The sequence below is a fragment of the Galendromus occidentalis genome, unplaced genomic scaffold (genome assembly GCF_000255335.2).
Source record: "Galendromus occidentalis unplaced genomic scaffold, Mocc_1.1 scf7180000075612, whole genome shotgun sequence".
NCBI lineage: Eukaryota > Metazoa > Arthropoda > Arachnida > Mesostigmata > Phytoseiidae > Galendromus > Galendromus occidentalis.
In genome coordinates, this window is record NW_003803602.1 from 953092 (window position 1) to 973838 (window position 20747).

Genomic DNA, 20747 nt, shown 5'->3' on the forward strand with positions numbered 1-20747 from the left:
CGAGCAAAGCCGTTTGGGGAGCCGCGCCTTCAGTGATTGGGTCGGAAGAATATCACGGAAAAGACGAGTAAGCGATCTTCTGCGACTCTGAGTTTTGAGTCATTCGCTCCTGACGGTTTTTGTCACGTGTCCAGAGGATTTGTGGAGCTCAGGTTCGAAGTCTTGAAGAGATTCTCTCGCTTTTTCGAGTCCGCATCGTTCCAATCAAACAGATGTGGACGCATGTATGATATTATGGCGCGGGTCCTTATCGCTCCAAGTCTGCGATTCCGATGGTTTTCCTCTATCGACGCTTCTGTGGTACGATTCCTGGAATAGCTCGAAGCGGTGCGCTCGCGATGAGGGCATGACTCCCAGTAGATTGATACATGATTTAAGAGCCGTGAATCCCAGCTTATCCTATATCCTGTGGGAAGGATGCAGGAAGGAGGAGGATGCCCATTGTAAGACGGAGAATCTGATCTCGCCCTGGCTATCTTGTATCGAAGTAATTTCTTTCCGGAGCTCGTGTTGCTGTCTCGTCAAGGACACCGATAACGGTTTCCGAGTCGTCTTGTCTTTTCTGCTGATTCCGACGGATTTTTATTTCACACAGGCATCGAGACCAAACCAGCGCCAAGCCGCGATGGAAGCACGACTACATCGCGAATGCCTAATCGCGCATTTGCATGAGGTGCGAAGAACGGGGTACTGACGAGCGTGTTCGACGGGCTGGAATAAGTCAGCTTTTCGAGGGCCGCTTCTATTGAGAATACACTGGAGGCATCGGATAATGAACGGAAACGCAACGATCCAACGATCCAATGCTGCGTTGACTAGCGTTTCGCGTTTCGTTAATTCCGTAACATCTATGATGTCCGATTCCCCTCCCCGAGGGTGTGGGCTCTAGATGGGTTTTCAGATATTGAAGCCTTATTGCAAGAGCACTGATATTTGGATTCCGTGTACAGAATGTCCGTTATTCGGCATGAAATTCAGTGTTCGAGCAGAGCAGCCACGGTACCGCGCGGCTCCCCGACCGTGTTCCTCGTTAAGACGAAAATCGGTACCCGTGAGGCACCAAATGGAGATGGAAGGTCTTGAAAATAACGTTCTGGAGAATGCCGCCTTCGGATCCTGGAAGCCTCCTTCCTTGCGTCGAGCCTCCTGCTCCTTCAAACATCAACTGAACTGATCGCTGGGAACTCCTTCTTGCATACCCAGAAATTGACGAAAGATTCTGGCAGCCTTCCGGAAGCAATGGGTTCTGGATGCTCTGCGCTTCCTCACCTGCGCGCGGGTTTGGTCGAGCGAGATTTCGCCTCAGTATGGTCGAATCCTCCGAGGGAACTCTCTATCGACTCTCCCGCCTCAGAATTGAGCTGATCCATTGGTCGGTCTGAGGAATGTTATCACGGAGAAAAACCGCAAAGTCGAGCCGAAAACAGGCAACGCAAAGGAAGAAGGAACGGGGAAGACGATGGAGCGGCGCGTATGCCCGTTTTTTCATAACAGAGTCACGCTTGGAAAACAGATAGCTCAAAACTGAAACGGCACATCTTCATTCCTTTTGGATCCGATGGACTCGCGGATCACCCCTGAGAGGACCTCTGTTATCACGGTCCCACTCATAGTTGTAGGTTCCGAAATTATGGATCAATGAAGACCGCTAATGATGGCCAGACAGGCAGCCAGAAGAGAAGTTTCGTGCTGGGTCATAGAGGAGCTTTTCTCCCGATATTCCATCGAGCAGCATACCGAGTATACGAATGAATCGGATCGTGTACTTTTACTCCCAATCAGTCCAGGAGAGGGTTTTTTTGGGAGTCCCGCCTGCCGCAAGAGTCAATTCGAATAATTCTGGCTCGGGTCCTCGATCGCGAAGCCGTGAAAGGCGAATGAAGTTCCCTAGCAGCAACCTTCAGGACTTCGGAATACTTGTGCCCGGAGAGAAGTCACATAAATATTGGCTGAGATCCCCGAGAAGACGACTCATTCATGCGAGCGAACCGGTATAACGGGATACTTCCAAAAACGACCAGAATAAATTCTTCCTGAAACGGAAGAAGCGGAAAGTATTTACCGACCCAGTCAACCAAAGCTCGAGCTGAATCGTCGAATCCAGGCCCTTGTGGACTTACCCGGTAGGCTCACTAGGCTATAGACTTCCCACATGGACTATATCGGGACGGCGGTTCAAACGTGATCTAGGGGCGGCGAATTCTCCATACGTCACCGAATGTTTGTTGGTGTTTGGCGGGTCACAGTCACAATATCCTCCGGAGCAGGGCATTCCTCCATACCGATGCAGTCTAGATTGGAAACGGGCCCCCTCTGAGGGATCGATCCTACAACACGAGCTTTGGAGTCGCGCATGACGCACACCCATCCAGAGTGCTGGTCAACAGGATATCTTTCAACATTCTTGCGAGCTTATGAAAGTCAGAGCAGGCGCCTCTCACGGATAATTCCAACAGATCCGATGTCCGTGTATCGAAAGACGTTGGAACGTAAATACTCATCGGGTTCCCATGAAGTGTTTCTTGTGGTACAGAAGGTGGAGCGCGGGTGTTTCGACGAGCGGGAGATTCCCTCTGACGCAACCAATGACGAGTCATGATGGTACGATGTGCCCTGATAACTCGGTCCTTCGCCCATTGACGGGCCAAGTCCACATTCGGCGATTTGAAGTCAAGCCTCCACATGAAGTGACGGAGGAGAATGAAACTGAACGAAGATGAAACTCTTCGCGAATGTTTCGAGGTTGAGTAAGTCAACCCCAATCGTGTCGAGAGCAACCCTAACACCAATCATCGACGGGACGTTTCGGCTGCTCAGCGTTCGGATGCTTCGCTAGGAAGTAGAGACACGACATGGGGTTGTCATGGATGAGCGCAATACACAGGTGAAGTACGCTGAAGCATCTCAGCACGAGATTCTGAAAAGCGATAACGGAACGTAACAGCGACATTGAATTCGGTCTTCTGGTTCTCCAGAATATGTCTTCCCAACAGCTTCGCGTCGTGAGCGAACCAAGAAATTCATCGTTTGCAGAGGAGCGTGCAAGCTCATCGCATCAGCATATCGAACAACTATGAAATATCTCGTTTCTGGGATTCGCTCATGTCGAGAGAGACGTTCAAGCACAGCGCTTTTTCTTCTCTGATGATTTGGACTGATGCCTCTGGACAAAAGCCAGATATTGGTAAACGCGCGCACGCATGCTCGCTCGTTCGGTGAGTGCTTGAACTTCGAAGAGCTCGAAGAGTAGGGGAGCACAAGCCTCGGTCTCTGAGCGGCTCAGCTGATTCGGGAGGAGTCCGATGATGTCACGCGGGCGCTGGAGGAGTTCACCGGAAAAGGTGAACGCGCGCAATGCAATCGATTTATTCTTCTGCCGTGATTCGAGGACTCTCCCGAGCCGATGACTCCGCTGGCGTAAACAGACAACCGGAAAGGAGAGAGTGGTTCGCGGCGAACGAAAATTATCGAATCGTCTGTTATCGGTGACGTAAAACATGAAGACGCCATTTCTTCCTCTGGATCAGAAGACTTCGTCGGTAATCGGGGATTCAGACAAGTGAAGTGAAGTGCAGTTCATGCGGTCTCCAGATGGCTGTTCATAACCGATTTGTGAGTAGAAAACTATACTGTAGGCGACTGGTTCTTGCCGATCTTTTTTTCGCGTGAGCTTCGCACACCTCCGCTGATATGACGGACTCACGTCTCTCGAACTGAACGGGACCCACAAGCCACGCAAGCCATGACGAATATGACCGGATCCAAGCGAAGTTCCCCTGAGGAAAGATGGTTGAACACTGAGACTTCACGAGATCATCCCCCTTGAAATCCCGAGATCCAAATCGATTACTCCTCTACTCAACTCAATCTTCCTCAAGAGGGAATGCGCGGGAACCCGGGCTCCACAGAGCGAGTTTCTCGAGGTTGCGGTCCCGAAAATTAGAGCATCCTCCTCGGCATCTCGTGGATCCTCTGTCGCCCATTTCCGTGACTCGAGAGACAGCAGAGCTCTGAGGGAGTCACATTTACCCTAACTCTGGAGGCTCTGCGTGATTTATATGCCACGTGGAATGTGGTCGCGGGCCCGTCAAGCTCAACGTGCTCCGGAGGGTTTGAATATCTCTCGGGTCTCGAGTGACGGAATCGACACTTGCATTCGCCAGAAGGGATTCTTGACGGCGGTAACCTTCGCGATTTCCTTCCAGCCTAATCTCTTCGGAACGGAAGAAGCCATCAATGGACTTTTTCTCCTCATCGGAATGCTTTCGTTCGTGATTCTCTGGGCGACCGTCGCCTTGATCGTCTACTTGCTCCGCGGACGTTTCGCCAAAGACAACTGGAAAAACGTCATAGATGCTGAAGAGCAAAAAGAGTATCAGAATACTCGAGTGACATCTCTACGCAGGAAAAGTATTCCCGAAGCGAAAAACGTGGAAATCGAACGCGTCTGAACTCTGTATTCCTCCACCTTGTAAATAAGCCATACCAGTCCTACAGCTGCTCTCCGAAGTGTTCGGCATTAACTTATTCTAGTTCTGACCAAGATTATATAAGATTCAAGATTCAAGACAAGATTATATCCCTCGACAAGCGTCGTTATTTATCCTTGCTGTAAGCATTCCCCGGATTATAAAGGCTTTGTTAAACTTCTAGTGGAGCTCGAAGATCAATACAGGTACTTGGAAAGATCTCTCGTGGCGTCATAGAATCCCTACAGGTCTCGATGACTGATGAGCGCCGAGCCCAGGGCGACGATAGCGATACCACGGGGCCATCGAAAAAATACATGAGGTATAATGCAAATGGCAATTTCTGCAGCGGGTACAGAAGGCTTCCCGGAGCTCACAAGCCACGGGGGCTGCCGTTAATGAAGTAAGGAGACCCTCGACAAATGGAACGATCTTGAGGAAACGTTCAGGGTCACTAGAAGGAAATTCAAATGTTTACACCGACGTGCGGTATCGACCGGGGAAGTCAGCGGCCAGATATGGCAAATATGTTCGCTCACCGATAACGAGCGCATAAAAGTCGTCAGACTGCGCGAATCTGATCAGGACTTCCTCTCTATTCTCAATTTATGGGGCTTGTCGGACCAGAGTCTTTAATATCGCTTTGGAGCGCTCGGAACCTTCCGTTTTCGAGACCTGTTCAGTGTCACGGTCGGATCTCCCTTGCGAGCGATTGAATTCGACCCTTCGACCGATAAAAATACATAATCCCTCCTGCATTGCTTACGTGAAAACAACGATGGGCGTCTACGACTCGGTCATACATCATACCGACGGCAATCTTCGTGATCTTCATTGGGAGTTCGAACAGCTCGTAGATCACCCGACTTCAGGGAAGCGGACGTCCCCGAGTTGGATTCTTGAAGTACCTACGATACTTGACGATAGCAGTCGCCCTTCCGTGTGGTCTCCAATCGGGAGTCGATCGGAGGCTCGCCGCGGATGTGGTTCTCCGTGGAGGTGCCTATGCAGGCGTGGCCTGGTTGGTTGAGCAGTCGGTCTGGATACGCTTACCCAAGGACACGCTTACCCAGCCGTCAGTGGCGAGACGTCAAGGCGTGGACAACAGACAGACCAGTACCGCTATCGATTGGCTCCAAGGGCAAAGGGAAATGCTCTTGGAGGATATGGTCCAGCTTTTGTAAAGAGGGAGCGAGAACGAAACAAAATCAAAGTGATCGAGTAAAGAAACCAATCTGTGCTCCTGGCGGACTTCATGCCGAAACTGCAAGCGTCCGAGAATCTTTTCAATGAGTTGCGAACAAGCTCCGGAAGCTTCGAACACCACTTCCCGTCCCCGGACGTGGTCTGTCTCCCCTATAGAAATCCCTCTCTCGATCCGCCGGAAATAGACACAGAGAACGCCACGGATTCCTTGAGCCTATGGGAATTGTTGACGCAAGGTACGATAGTCTACACCGATGATGCGATCACTTTCATGACGTCGGAAGAATTGAAGGACCTCTACAACGCTTTCGAAGCTTACGTATTGGTGGGTACCGAGTACAGGAGACTGGTTCCGGAGCTGATTCATCGTCTTTATCTCGAGAACCCGGCAGTTTGGCATCCGGGCAATAAACATGGGTACTTGGCAGCGCCGGGGTTCATCGACTGGACTGAAGGAAAGCTGCCAATGCAGACCTTCATGCCAGAATGGCTCCAGGCATCGAGTCCAGAGGTACAGATTCCGACGATGCCGCAACCTCCACCTTTTTCGCCCCGAGCCAAAACGTCCCCGGGCTTGCTGAGCCCGCCCGAAGAGCGAGGCCCTTCGATTCCATCGCAAGTTCCACCGAGTACACCGAGTCCGCCGTCGGTGCGAGGCCCCTCGGCAACTCAACCGCCTGTGCATTGCCCACCGACGAGGCTAGCCACGGCATCGGCTCCGTCTCCACCGTCAGCAGCACCAGCACGAGCCCCATCGAGTCCACCGCAAGTATAGCGCCAACCGTCCCCGCCTGCTCCGAAGCAAGCTCGACGCGCTGCTCTCCTCCCGACTCCGCCGCGAGTCCAACGAACGCCGTCCCGATCGATCCGACTGCCGGTGGAGCGCCGACCGTCCCCACCTGCTCCAACGCCAGTTCCACGCCCACCGTCCCCACTTGCGTCAAGGCCACTTCAACGCCCACTGTCCCCACCTGCCCCAAGGCCAGTTCAACGCCCACCGTCCCCACCTGCTCCAGGGCCGGTTCAAGGCCCACCGTCCCCACCGGCTCGAGCGTCCGTCCCGTCCGACTGCGGAGGCAGCCGGACGCCCAACGGCTACCCTGACGGTCGAAGCTCGATCGATCCCGACGACAGTTCTGCCTCCATTGCCGGTAGCGCCAATACGTCCTCCATCGGCCCCAGCGCGAGCGGGAGCTCCATTGACTTCCTAAGCAGTTGTACGCCCACCGACTCGAGCATCAACCCAGCGCCCTGAGCTCCCACCCCCAGTGAGACATCAACCACCTCGGGAATTGGATCGAGCGCCCGCGGAACCGATGCCGGAAAAGCCTGAATCTCCAGCAGTCGCGAAGACAATGGCGCCAAAGATGAAAGCGGACGCTAGCGCCATACAGAAGTGGGTATATCCGAGATGTCGAGAGAATGAGGCTCCGATGCTAGACTCGGTCTCGTAAACTTCGACTTGCCGATAGGACAAAGCCTCGCCTCTCTCCTCGTTTTCGGAACCGACCAATTTTTCGTACGAACGCTGTTTCCGTTCCGATAGAAGTCGTGTGACAGACAAGTTGAGCGTCTTCCGCTCACCTAGGAGAGCTTTCCGTTCCATCTTCCATCGACAATCTGTAGGCAATCGTCGGGCGAAGAGGTCGGTGAAGCCAGACTGACCTCGTTCTACATACACATGGGGGGATTCTGCTTCAATGGCTTGACCGACAAAGGATTGAGATGCCAATCCGGATATGAACTCGAATACTTTAAGTAAGCGAACGGTCCCCATCTCCATACAAGGAAATAATTCGTCGTACCCAGGGATACATCCTCTCACGTCGACGCTTCCCCAGGTGGACCTGGAATAGGTTTGGCCGTAGAAGCCGTGGGAAAGTATTAGAGAAGAAGAAAAATGCAACGAAAAAAGCTCTGGTGCTGAGGCGATTAATGCAAGACGAATGGGCAGCGCGACACGATGCGCGGACCAAGCATACATCACCCTGACTGGATCACTTCCGGAAAGCCACCCGTACTTCTGATCAATGTTGGTCAAATCAGGAGAATATCGATGGGCAGCTACTTCCGATCCCCAGAGCGGAATGATCTCGACTAGACTTTCGCCGCACGGGCGTTTGTTTCAATGCAATGCATCATACGTAATTTCTTATTATGCGCGAGGCTCGTGTCAGACGGAGTCTCGGCTTGCTTCCGGAAATATTTAGGTCGAACCACGGCTCGAATCAGGTTTTCCATGATGACGATTATGATCCCCAAGAATAGAAAAGCATCGAGGACAACAGGAGTTTTCTTGTCAATAATATGTTCATTCATTTATTATGGTACAAAATTTAAACTCTTATCCAGTTTTGTGTTCATGGTTCCGCTTGATTCCAGCTCATTCTTGACTGTCAATCTTTGTTTCCGCTTCACTGCGATGCATCATGATCACGACAAAATCCGTCAATCGTCTCTATTTCCAGTCGTCTGCGTCGATCGTACAAGGACAGCGAGTCTGCCTCGATCAAAAGTAACAAAAGTCGCGCTTCCGGCCATTGCGAAAAAAGCCGCGAAATCTTTGAAATTCCAAGTTAATCCCTGCGCTCTTCCGAGTCTTGCTCCGTGGGCGCACGCATCGCAGATTGGGAAGCAAGTCTTTCTGTCTCCAGACCAGATCAACGATTTGACTTATGGTCTCCTTCTGACTGAAGATAAGGATCGCTGCCGATTCGCAGTCGATCCTCCGAACACCATTGTTTTCACATCAGGCGCACAGGCCACCCTTTCACTCACAGATTGGGTTCGCTTTCACTCATATTTACTAAGGAACACTGGAATGGATGAAGAATGCCGCGACTCGATTTCAAACCGAGCACAATACGTGCTGGGCTAACCTGTTGGATGGCGGATCCGGCACGCGCACGCTCAACACCGACACGGAATCGAGCCCTGTTTTGCACATCGATGGAGGAACGATATCTCAACGGATCGGATTGACGCTCTCTAAGCTCGGCCAAGTCGGGCGGAGCCATCTTGAATACTGCGCGATTTCTTTGAAACTCCTCTCCATCTCTGATCTCGGAGTTCCGTAAGATTCTCCCCCGGGACTGACGGCATTGTTGATGCTGCCGTATTGACGATATCAAAAATACGCTTTGGTCATACAAATTTCGAATAATAATGGGTCCCTCTGCTTTGATAAAGGCGCTCATTCCGTCGTCCCCGGTTCCATGGATGCTTATATCGATTCTGTTGATTCCCTTGTTCTGCGCGGGAGGATCCTTGGCACTTGATGTGTGAAAAAACATTCCTTGTGGTTCCGTCCGGCCGAAAAAAGCATACACTGCAGAGCATAACAAAGTCGTTCCTATGGGACCTTGGTAATTTCACTTCGCGGTTCCGATCCCTAAGTGTGTAACTGCGTCCGCTACGGGGATCTCCCGGACTCAACTATGCTTTAGAAGACATTCTCCATTGGAGGGATCGGCGAAAGACACCGGGTCCTCGTCGGGCACGTCACTACGTTTTCTACTAACATATCCGCTCGCTCTAATACATGAAAGTACAACCTGCACGCTCCTATTTCCAACAATGACGGTTGCAGCTTTTACGGGAAGAATCTCCCGGAGGCTTTGTTTTCACTTCGCGTCCGGTATGCCAAAAATGAATATCCCTGAATCGGATTCGCGGCTCCCCGCGCTAGAAAATTCTTCAGTTCGTTGTATGGTCGATTCCTTTTCTTATCGCAGCTCGCATAATGTGTTTGTCGCTCGATTGTGATTATCTCCACGGTACATTCACATCAAGATGAATACAGTGACCAGTCCGCATTCCCTTCCGAATCCTTTCACGTTCTACCTCTTGCTGCGACCATGTGCAGCAAGAAGGATGGTTCTCATGAATATCTCGCGGATCTTCTCGCCGACGCGAGGTTACCGCAGACTTCGGATACGGCATCGAATTTTGAGCACTCGCTGCTCTGGGCTGAGCGCAGTCCGAGCGTCTCGTCAATGAGCAACTCGGACAATTCAGATATTCGGTGAATATTCAATCAATCGATTCCTCGAGAAACAACAGGGATATGCCGAGAAGTCTCCTCTTTCGCCGAAAGATCGACGATACCCTCCACTGTGGCATCTCTTCTCCACCACGAGCGGAGAGAAAAATCGAAAAACGCGGAATCGCGGGATTTTGCAGTGTCTAGTAATAATGATTGATCGCCTTCTGTCGATGGATTTGATTGCGCTGACCATGATCACTCAAGGGTCAGACTCACGCGATCGCTTGATTGTGAATTGAAATGGGCGGAGAATGGATTCTGCTCTCCTGGAGAGAAAACTTCTTTTCTCCTTCCTGCCAGGTAGCATGCACCGTCGATCAATCGATTGCCAGGTGAATAGATATTAGAATTGTAATAATATTATTTAACAGATCTTCAACTTTTTACAAGGTTCACAAAGATTGCAGAAGCGCAAAGTTTCCGTCGACTACCCCGACCTGAAGTGTTCGTCTAACCATTCACCCTCATGTATTCGGATCCAAATTTCGTCGATGTGGCTTCTTGATTCTTCCACTCCCCCCCTCACTACCCTCTCTCGTTCATCTCAGGTGGTCGTATAACGTACGGAGTTCTCGCACGGAATTTGCACGCTTGCTCGTTATTCACACTGTGTAGGTCTCCATCGTATGCATCGGTTCCCTTTTTGCTTCTCGTTTTTGGCTTGTCAGGATCGAAGGAGTGTGATCGACGGAAATTTCTTTCTTCAGGTCTTGTTTCTTTTTTTTAATTAATTCCAACAGCCTAGTAATCGGGTTCATTCTTAATATGTGTGATGATGCTTGTGGTGGTGTATGCGTTCTGTTTGTTTTCCCGTTTGTATTTCTCATTTGCGCGTGGCGTACACTCTACCCCTAACTTGCGCTCCTTCGGCTACCACTCTCGCTCATTCAGTTTGTTTCGTTCTCGTCATCTCTTGCTTATCACCATTCAATATCTACATAAGGCAGAACGAGTAGCGGGTCGCTTCCGGCAGACTGGGCCTTCATCATTTGGTTCCATGGCCGCCACTGGCCATCCATATCATAGTTCCCGTTGACACACGGCCATTGGCCATTTGAGATCCGTTCAACCTCCTCCTCCGTGGGAGCAGAGGTTCGGGGTGGGAACAAGCGTTCCTGATCTTTCGACTCCTCGAACTCGCGCAGGAGCTCTGCACTGTTCGTTATGGGCGGGAGCTGCGCCATAATTCTCCGAATGTCCTCCTCGACGTCAACGACGTTCATCATCGGGGCTCCAGCCGCCGCCGACGACGATGCAGCTGCCGGGTTCGCTGCCGGGACACTGGGACCGTTCCCAGAGCCGAGCCGACCATTCGAACCGTTCGTGAGGCCGTTCATGTGCCCGTTTTCCTGGTGGTTGCTTTCGTCGCTCTGCGACTGCGGCGACGACTGCAGGAATCGGTCCATGAGCTCGCTTTTCGTTTTCGACAGTTCGCGCGCATCGTTCGCGAGGAGTTTGTTGAAATTCGCGTTGTTCATGGCGGCTTGCCGCGAGCCGTGCACTCCGGTCGAGTTGTGATTCGTTGCTCCGGTCGGGGAATCGACGCGGGAGGCGGCAGCGTTCCCGTGGAGCGACGGTCGGCCGCGTTTTCCCTTCGTCGTGGAGGAGACGACCGGAGTGACGGCGCTTCGCTTAGGCGGGGCCGACTCCTTGACGACGCCATCGATCGACACGTTGATGCCCGATTTCGCTTTCAACTCGTCGATCAGCTGTTGGGTCGTCTTCACCTTAGGAACTATTCGAGGCGTCGAAGAGGAAAAACCCCCGTTGCTTGTCGCGTCGTCCGAGTGTACGCTGCCGGTTCGGGAATCCGGTCTCACTAAACTTTCAAATGCACTGTTGCCGCTTGGTATGCCCGTCGCTGGTGCCGCAGCGGCAGCGGAACCGATCGGCGTCGCTGCCGCTCCTGTTGTTGCGTTGATACTGGAATTGCAGTTCAGCAAACTGTCAAAACCATTCGATGTTGTCCTCGCTGGGGTCGATGTGGCCGCCGGTGTTGTCGTGGTGTTTGCTCCGCCTTCTGCTCCGAGTGTTGTGGGCGTCGATATCCGAGATCTTTTCGCTGCTCCTACAGTTCCGTTGGGCGGACTTTCTTTCCGGAGACGTTTGTTAGCAACACTGTTCCGATTTGGCGCCTTCGATGCGGCCGTGGCCGGTGTCGCTTGCGTCCCTCCGGGATGCGAGGCCAACGGCGCAACAGCGGACGGTGACGGCGATCCTGGGATCGCGGGGCTGACTGGTTTGAAACCCGAGCCATTCCGAGTTCGTAGGATCGGACTGGTCGACGAGCTCAGCGCCGGACTCGTCGTCCGACCTCCGAGGGACGAGACGACACTTTGTTGCAGTTGAGCAACGCGTGGCGCTTGGACATGGCTCAACGGGGGAATAGGGCCGGCTTTCTGAACGACCGCGGAGATGTTCGGGTTCTCCGGCAGAAGCTTACGCCAGCTCCGGACGAGATCCTTCGCACGTTTCTGAAGGGCCACGTCCGAAGTCTTCCGTCGGAGTTCGTTGATCACTCGGCCGAGACGTGTTTTCTGTGAATGGAACAGAAGTGACTGAATCAAATTCATCTCGATGAGCTCGGGATGGCGACCAAATCACTCTCCGGAAATCATTCATCGCTCAGCTGAGGACGCGAACGAACCTCCAAATCCTCCCGGCGGATCGGGAAGCCTTCCAAGATGGAGATGCAGTCCAAAACTGCCACCATATCAACCACCTGTGGAGCGGAACAGCCGATAGTTAGGATCTACATACTGTATCGTTGCCTGACAGGCATCGTGTGATCCCTGACTCATGGCGTCATCACTTCTCCCATCACCGAGCTAATCCAATTTCTAGGCTAAGACACAAACTTCATCTCAATCAGTATACAGACGCCGCGATATTCTCGAAATCGATGATTCCAACTGAACCGTCGAGTTTCCGATCCTTGGCCACTTAGCCCCTGATCAGCCTCTCCTATTAGTCGAAGATCTTGCATAGAAGCTCGTCGACTCTCGCACTCAAGAAATATTCAAAAACAAGCACCGCCGACTTCCATAAGTCTCGTGTGGCCGTTCGATCGATGGTCCTCGGCCGACAGCGTATCGATCCCCGCGCCATCTACATAGTTCAAGTCCAGCATCTACATGCCCCCACGCTGGAGTACAGTCTGGGGTCGGGTCGATAACCGCAAGGTTATGCCGCGGGGTTCGATCATTCAACTTCAGCAAGTGCCGGAACTGCCGGATTCATGGATCTGAAGTGCGAACGAGAACCATAACATGCAGCGGGAGCTCCATCGCAACGATTCTCTCGAGTTCCACGATAGCGCGACGTCGACCGAAATAACGTCAGCCGACTCTCGTTATTCCCGCCGCCGGTCCTGCTCCATGTGAAGATGGGGAGAGCGGCAAAACAAGAAAGATACCGAACTCCTCCAGACGTTCGTACACTCAGCCAATGCGTCGGATTACGGAACAGCAGTGGAGAAGGAATCGTCTGGCTATTTTTAGTCAGACGCCTCCCCCACAGCTCTCAGCTGACAGCTACCTGGGCTCGCGTAGTTCTATTCCGCGGAGAGAGGAGAAGTCGCTGAGTGACAGAACGGAGGCTTTGTGGCCCTCGGATTGCCGCCTGAGCGTCTGCTCACGTCCCGTGGAAAATGGGGGGATCCCGCTCTGAGCCTCGATAATCCTTGGCGGGACCGAGCCACCAGTTTTCCGCCGCACGGGATCGTGGTTCGAGGAAATGTCATGGAGCGGCAGCAGCGGCAACGGCCGTGGCGGCGTCAACATCATCGTTCCGAGTCGCGGAAAATTCCCCTCGAGCCCTCTCCCGTCACCCGCGACTAAGCGCTCCATCCGCCTGGCTACGGTCTTTGATGGACCGAAGGTTTTGCGGCGACGGGGCATTCGACCCACTCGGTTGTCCTTTCGATTTCCATGTTGTGCTTCGTCCGCTTATCCGCCTACTTGCTCGTTCACACGCTCGGAATTGCTTTCGCGTGTTCTTCCTCGTCAGTCCACAGATGGCGTAAGCGGCGTATGCGGGCGGTGGCGGGAGAGCGGGAGTTCCCGCTGCCCCATGGCCGCTGCTGCTGCTGTCGGTCTGGACAAGAAACGGCAGACCGAGCGACCCACTATGGCAATCGATGGTCGGCCGCTCGGTCGGATGGAAGGACAACCGGGCAAAAGACCAACTCATGGACCGACCGCCCGACAAGCCGACTATCTAGCTGATGCTTTGACCAGCCAGCTAGGTGGCTGGTTGGTTGGTTGACTGCTTGTTCGGCTCTCTCACTCAGACAACAACTGCAACAGCAGAACCGCCGACCGAGTCAGACAGTCGCAGCGAACGAAAGAATCGACTCAACGCCGCTACCACCACCATCGCTGCCGGAGCGACAACAACGGCAGCCGCTGCAGCGACGACTAAGGCCACCGCCGTCGACGCCGCCTCACTGCAAGATAAGAGCGGCAGCATAGACCGTAGTCACAAGAGCAGAAGCAGCAGAAGGCAGTACTGCGACATGCCGCTCGTTGTTTACTAATGTCAGTCGCTCGACCCTTGTCCTCGGCAGCATCGCTCGCAAGCTGCTCGGATCTGTATGGATGTCGACTTTCCATTTTGAGGGAAAATTCCTCCCATTACCGTATGAGAGTATCAGAAGCTATCATGGTATCGATAACAATCCTTCATGTCTCGATGGAAGCACGCTAGCTCATTGGCCGAAGTCGATTAACGTTCCCCGCCCCGACGATTGTGGCAAGAAAATTCGACCTGCATGCGGACCGCTCACCGAACCGATCAGCTGACGAGACTGTACGGAAAATTCTCTGATCAGCAAACAAATCAAGCTGTTAATTGAATCAATCGGCGCTTCATCGCTCAGGACAAGCAGCGCGATTTAGGACGAAACACACGATATAATAGACCGACAAAACATTCTGAGAGAATCGAAGACAAAAGCGGGAGAGCAGCGAGCGTCGTTCCGATAGCGACGACAACTACTGCGCAAACGAGCCCCGCAGCCGAAGGCATCAGCTACCTTCCGAAGGAAGTTCTGAATTTCGAGGGCAGAAATGTCGGCGTTTCTCTAGCCTCAGAGACGCACGATCTCGGTGCGGCGAGTGATTAATTTGACGTTTGCCACGGAAAAATCCGTCCACATCGAGAAACGGCCAGGCAGCCTGGCTAGCCGGCCGGCAGACCCACACAATCGATGCGGTATGTCCACGTGCTCCACGTGATATTCGCGATTTTCTCATGAGCCGCTGGCAGGACTCGCGTGAAACTTCGCCCATGGATCGGCGCGGTGTCGGGCGAAATTTGGTGAAAATTTCGAAATTTCGCCCCGTTCCGTTCCGACAGGAACCGCAATATAACCCAAACTAGAGCTTCGAACAGCAATGGTTGCTGCTTGCTCGTTTACTGCAGCTTGGTCGACCTCTCTGCTGCTGTAGCATCCAACCATCCACAGCCGCACAGGCTGCTGCTCGAGCAAGCGAACGAAGCCGCTGCAGCTCTGTGACTCGTCGGCACCGCCGTCGTCGTTGGTTTCGACGATGCTGCTGCCGCCGCTGCGGACTCTTCTCCAATCGTCGTCATCCGCGTCGCTCGCAGGCGGCGATGGTGGTGCTTGAAGCAGCAGAGCCCGGCAGACAGCCAGCCGGGATAGCGAACGAACGAACGAGCGAGCGAACGAACCGAAAGGTCGACTAGCAGCAGGAAGGATCATGGCAACGCACAGATCCAGCCCTCGCCCTCGAATTCGTGTGTGTGTGTGTAGCTGCGCGACTGAGCATGTGGTGAGCGTGAGTCTGCCAGGCTGCTGAGCCAAGGGTATCGTATGAGTCTGTGCTGCTGCGAGGGCCGGCAGCAGCATCGGCTCTGCTGTAAGAACTCTATATGTGTGTGTTTCGCCCGCGCGTGTGCTCGTTCCTAACGGGGGGAAAGAGAAGAATTCGGCGGCAGCGGCTGCACATTCGCATCTCAAGTCGCCACTGGGCCCGACAGAGGCCCACGGGAGGACGGGACACCCGTGTCGCACCGGGAAGCTTTGGGAAAAGTCTTCGACTAGACCACGGCTTGGCCCCGTATCAAGTCGCGTGTACGTACGCGAATTTTTTTCGGAAGAATTTGACTTCTCCGATCCCCGCTGATATCTTCAGCTCCTATCCACCTTGCTCCGCAGCCGTCCCGCTCTAATCGATCGGTCAGTCAGTCAGTAAGTCAGTCAGTCCGTAAGGTCTGAATCCAATCAACCCAACGCAGATCGGTTTCCGTCTACAGAGGAGTCTGATTGTCGACTTCCGAATTCATCGTGACTCCATAACTGCTGCTTGTTCGATTCCCCCGTTGCAATACAATCAAAAGAGTATTTTGTAGGTCGATTGATCAAATCGTTCGCATTTTTATTAACTTTTTTTTCGCTCGTTCCTTCGTTCGCTCGCGATTGGTTCGCTCGAGACTCCCCGGTTTTCGGGATCATCGTAACGGAACGAGGAGAATGGTTTCACAATATTGAACAAGTGGCATCATGTGCATGACGTGTCAGTTAACAATCGATTCTGTCGACTAGAAATACAATTGAATATTTGCAGGAGAGCACGCTCTTCGCTGTCGTAGCCGCTGATGTGGTCGTGCTCATTTCCCGAGATAGTTTGTCTGCTATGTGTAATGGAATAAAAGTTGACGTTACATAGAAACTCGTCTACTCGTGGAGTTCTCAGTCTCCCCTACGGAATCCTTTCTTACTCGCTCTAGATTATCTCGAGCCGGCTGGGTCGTCAACCCAGCGCTTAGCAAGCGATTCCGTACGAATGAATTCTCGAAGCTCCGGACATAGAGCCTTTCGAGTCTATGCTAAACGCGACGAGGAAAACCTTGGTCAGGGCACGGAATCCCCGAACGTTAATCACCAAGGAGGTACCATGAGTCATTCGGCGGCTGTAGGAGACCAGGGCATCGATTCCGATGGCCTGCCAGCATTCAAGTTCAACTACTTCACTACACGCATGTAATAAATGAGGTACAGACACATCGAGAGACGCCTTCTCAAAGGGAATTTCGGCGCCGGATGATGCGTCGAAACCCGGTGAGATCCCGATGGAATTACACCGGACACGAATGTTGCCAGTCTTGGAACCAAAGACTTTTCGGCGCATAGCATTCACTTTATTCGGTCCCACAAGGCCGAAATGTCGGTTGTAGCAACATCACGATTCACATTACACTTCCGCACGAATCCTACACCGATCGATTCCTGAACGGAGTCAAATGATCGGCACATGACCGAGAGACACATGGAATCTTCGGCGGACCCTGACGGGTGACTTCAGCGAGCACGAAGTCGGGGCCTTACGACACACACGGACGGAATTTTCCAGAACGACTCTCTGTCTGGTCAACAGAAGCAGAGAAGCTGTCTTTGCCACACCGCAAATCAATTAGCCGGGGCGAGACAGGAGCGACATAGAACACTCCGAAGCCCCGAATCTCCTCCGAAATGTCCGGGGGACGCTCCTCGAGAATTCAATGGGGAGCTCTCGGCGGAGCTGTAAGTGCGACGCGCTAAATTCCAAGGACCCGACGGCAAATCCACGGTCAGCCGGCGCTGGAGCGATAGGCTTCATCGAGAAGGCTTCCGTTATCAGAAGCAATGATCGAAGCTTCAAGTTTCACAGCTTGAACTCATATTTCCGAGAAACACTCCGTATCGCATCTCACAAGCACTCAATGTTTTCATATCTCGCATTCGCTTCGGAAGAACTCAAAATACGATTCGGGCGACACGGACAATCGAACTTCAGTATCTCAGACACCATTGAGAGGAAAACGAAAAAAACTCATTCATTCGAATACTCGAGATAGAGACATACAACTGGCAGAAGACACGCATTCGAGAATCATCCCTCGCTAATAGTCACAGCCGCAGCCAACGCCTGATGCCGGCGAGTTGAGCCGACATGTCGGACCAAACAAGTCGGCGCCGGCGTCATGAATCGCAGCCGAGACGACCGAGGCGCCCACTGTACATCAGTCCGTCGCAAGTTCTCGACGGGGCCGAACTTCGCAAGCGTCGATTTCGAACCTCCGCGCGGGCGTGTTCAGCCATCTGCACACCACGGCCGGCCGGGACAAGGGTCCTGGCACGAGCCAAGTTGAATTTGGGCAAGTTTTTCGCCTCTCAGTCGGTGGCTGGTGGACGGCAGCCGCTTTTACTAGCTGCTGCCGATCGTGCTGGTAGTGGCCAGCTAAGCCTAACCGAAATGACTCTGTATATTACAAGTGTGCTTTCTTTTCGGCATTTTTCGGTCCCCCCCAGAAAGCGCTTACATTGTGGTCCTGGTCGAGAGCCCTCACGAGTTGTTCCTTGATGTCATGAGGGGAGCACTGCATTTATAATAGAGCATAAAAAGCGAGTCGTCACACAAACGCCGATCACCAGATCGACGGACGAACAGACGACGACGACAGCCAGCAGCAGACTGAGCCGAGGGCAGCAGCCACCACTGGTCGGTCGAGTGGCAGTGGCGGCAGCAGCAGCGACCACGGCGACGACGAGCAGCGCACTCACCAACCACAGTTCACTACGCTACCACAACACAGCGACTGTGCCGCCCTCTATCAGTCAGCTGAGACTATCGCAGCGCCCTCTTCGCTTTGCCGTGGCGGCAACAGCCGGCAACGGAGCACGGACGAACAATAACGAAACACGATCGAGTTTCTGTAGATACACACTAGCTGCAGTTTGTCACGTTCGCTCGGAGTTTGAGGAGAAGGCTCTCAAAACGCCGAATGTGAGGGACACTTGCACCAAACACATGAACACCTCGACTCCTCCGGTGCTGTTTCGAATCCTGTCCAACTTCCGACCAGAGGCTTTTCACTAGAAGCGAATGTCGACGCAGTCTGTTGGGCTTCTATATGTCATCGGTAGCTAGAATGAGGGGGCAGTCGGGATATACAGGAGTGTATTCCGATTTTCTTCGAGAGGAGAGAAGAACAGCGGCCTCTCTCTGATCGAGCCTCCAGACCCCGGGTTGATCCTCTCTGATCGAACTCCGGGTAAGTGATCATGGCCAATTAAGTGTGGGCTAACGTATCCCGGAATTCGCCCCCACGAACCCCGCGCTCTCGAATCCTTTTCCCGAATACCCGATATGCATGAGACTCTATTCCGCGAATTTCGATAGGTATATCCTGATATTTTGGGCGATCCGGATTTCCCCGAATTCCCGCTCCACACTCGGAAACTCCGATTTCCCCCACCTGAAGGCCAGAACTGCTGACGATAAAGAGACGATCCATGATCAATCAGTATCCTCGCTGCCCCGTCTAGGGCCCCAGCCACCCCCACTGCAATCTCTTAGGAATTGGTGTCATCCCGAAGAGATAGGTCGAGATCGAACCGGGGGAAGGAGCTAGACAGAGCCCACATCACCCTTCCTTACGCTCCCCTCCTGGGGATTTCGGACTCTATATAGTCCCGAGACGACCATCGAACGCGAACGCTTGCATTTTGATATACGCACGAATTTACAAGATTTTCCCTCCTACGGGACAAGAGAGCGTGAGGCCGTGCGTTTGGAGCCGATCACGAGTAGAGCATGGAGCGAGTCCACAGATCGGGCCGACTACGACCGATCTGAGCCTCAAGTCACTAGCGGGGCCTCGGGAATCTCGGTTCCTGGATGCCACGTCCGTCCAGGGGATTCGCGCATTTTCAGTCAGTCAAACCGGTGCCTAAGAATACCAATTTCAGCCACGAGAGACCGAGGGAGCTCCTCGTCACAACCTCGGAATCGAATTGATCGTCTCATGCCATAGCACTCGAAGTACATCAGGCCTCGGATATCCTTCGTCTGACTAAGCTGAGCTGGGTAATCTGGGCTTGCCCTGATGGAGTGTGGGCTCTAAAAACCAAAAGGCGGCTCACCTACCGAAAAGTAACTCGGGTACCTCAAGAATGGCTCGATTGGCATAATTGATCGCGGTATGAAAAAAAGACACCGCATGTACACGTAACCGAGGCTCACACCTCGTAAACGCTTTATTTGTGTGCCTGGGCCGCAGCTTTTCTCTGTTGAGTGAGAACGTTGGACAGTTCCTCCCTCTTCCTCTTGGCGCGGAGGTGGGTGCCAAGACGCTTCTTCAAGAACTTCAATGCTCTCTTATCCTTCGAGACCTGAAAAACATGAACCCACCTCAGTTTGTGTCATTTACCCGAAAAAGAAGAGTGATCATACCCATCCTCATCACATGAGACGAGGAGGCGAGGCGGAGTAGACCGTAGTCTCGATCGGCTCTACTCGTTCGATGGACAGGTTATTCTCACGGCGAACCCGGACCGAGCGCGGAGTAAGAGAATGGAGGAGAAGGGAGTTCAATATTCAGTAACCAACCACCCACCTTGAGCAATTCCATAGCTCTTCTTTCATAAGGAGCGAATCCAGTGACTTCGCGAACGAGCTCACGAATGAACTTGGTATGTGCCGAGACCTTTCCTCCCTTAGCCGTGGGTTTCACGATTCGCTTGTTCTTCACGACTCGGTGGCCCTTGGCCTGTCCGATGATGAGGTTGTATCTATGGGGAAGAGCAGGTACTTAGTTTAGAATTCGCTGATTGAGGTTGACAATGTGTTCATACCCAACAATTCGCTTCAACTCCCGCCGACACGCTGTGTACGACGAGCAGGTCGGCACGTAACATTGGCCCATCAATCGCCAACCCTTTCTGAGAGAGTTCCGAGGCTCCCTGCAGATTCCCGTTTTCCTGGGCACGTGAAAGTACGCGGACAATACCGTGATTTGAGAGAAAACTCACTTTAGTGCCATTTCCACGTGGAGCGGGGCTTCCTTCGAGGAAGTCGGCCAGAAAAGAAAGATGGAGACCTAGCAGACGAATTTCTCGACGAACGATACAAAAACACTCGGAACAAATTTTTTAATTCTCCTCAAGAATTCAGCGATCTTAGCTAGGTTTCCGGCATGGATTCTAACTGACGAAAAATTCGTAGAGATCAGTTCTTCGGCAG

General features: G+C 52.8%; 2 protein-coding genes across 2 annotated transcripts; both read right to left on the reverse strand.

Annotated features, from left to right (window-relative positions):
* Window positions 1–10640: 10640 nt before the first annotated feature.
* Window positions 10641–18108, reverse strand: LOC108864421 (mediator of RNA polymerase II transcription subunit 26-like). Its single transcript, XM_018640019.1, has 3 exons — window positions 18046–18108; window positions 12368–12442; window positions 10641–12257 (listed from the first exon to the last, which is right to left on the reverse strand). The coding sequence occupies exons 1-3, from the start codon at window positions 18106–18108 to the stop codon at window positions 10641–10643; spliced, it is 1755 nt and encodes a 584-aa protein (XP_018495535.1).
* A 1620-nt stretch (window positions 18109–19728) lies between these two features.
* On the reverse strand, window positions 19729–20634 carry RpL36 (ribosomal protein L36). Its single transcript, XM_003737681.1, has 3 exons — window positions 20537–20634; window positions 20122–20296; window positions 19729–19897 (listed from the first exon to the last, which is right to left on the reverse strand). The coding sequence occupies exons 1-3, from the start codon at window positions 20545–20547 to the stop codon at window positions 19763–19765; spliced, it is 321 nt and encodes a 106-aa protein (XP_003737729.1). The 5' UTR covers window positions 20548–20634; the 3' UTR covers window positions 19729–19762.
* Between the last annotated feature and the right edge of the window lie 113 nt (window positions 20635–20747).

Excerpts from the sequence above, each read along its gene's own strand:
- LOC108864421 (XM_018640019.1), bottom strand. The coding sequence starts at position 18,108 with ATGCAGTGCTCCCCTCATGACATCAAGGAACAACTCGTGAGGGCTCTC. Across the intron at positions 12,443-18,045 it reads CTCTCGACCAGGACCACAAT|GTGGTTGATATGGTGGCAGT; the intron begins GTAAGCGCTTTC and ends TCCGCTCCACAG. Across the intron at positions 12,258-12,367 it reads TCCGCCGGGAGGATTTGGAG|AAAACACGTCTCGGCCGAGT; the intron begins GTTCGTTCGCGT and ends TTCCATTCACAG.
- RpL36 (XM_003737681.1), bottom strand. Across the intron at positions 19,898-20,121 it reads GAGCTATGGAATTGCTCAAG|GTCTCGAAGGATAAGAGAGC; the intron begins GTGGGTGGTTGG and ends CATGTTTTTCAG.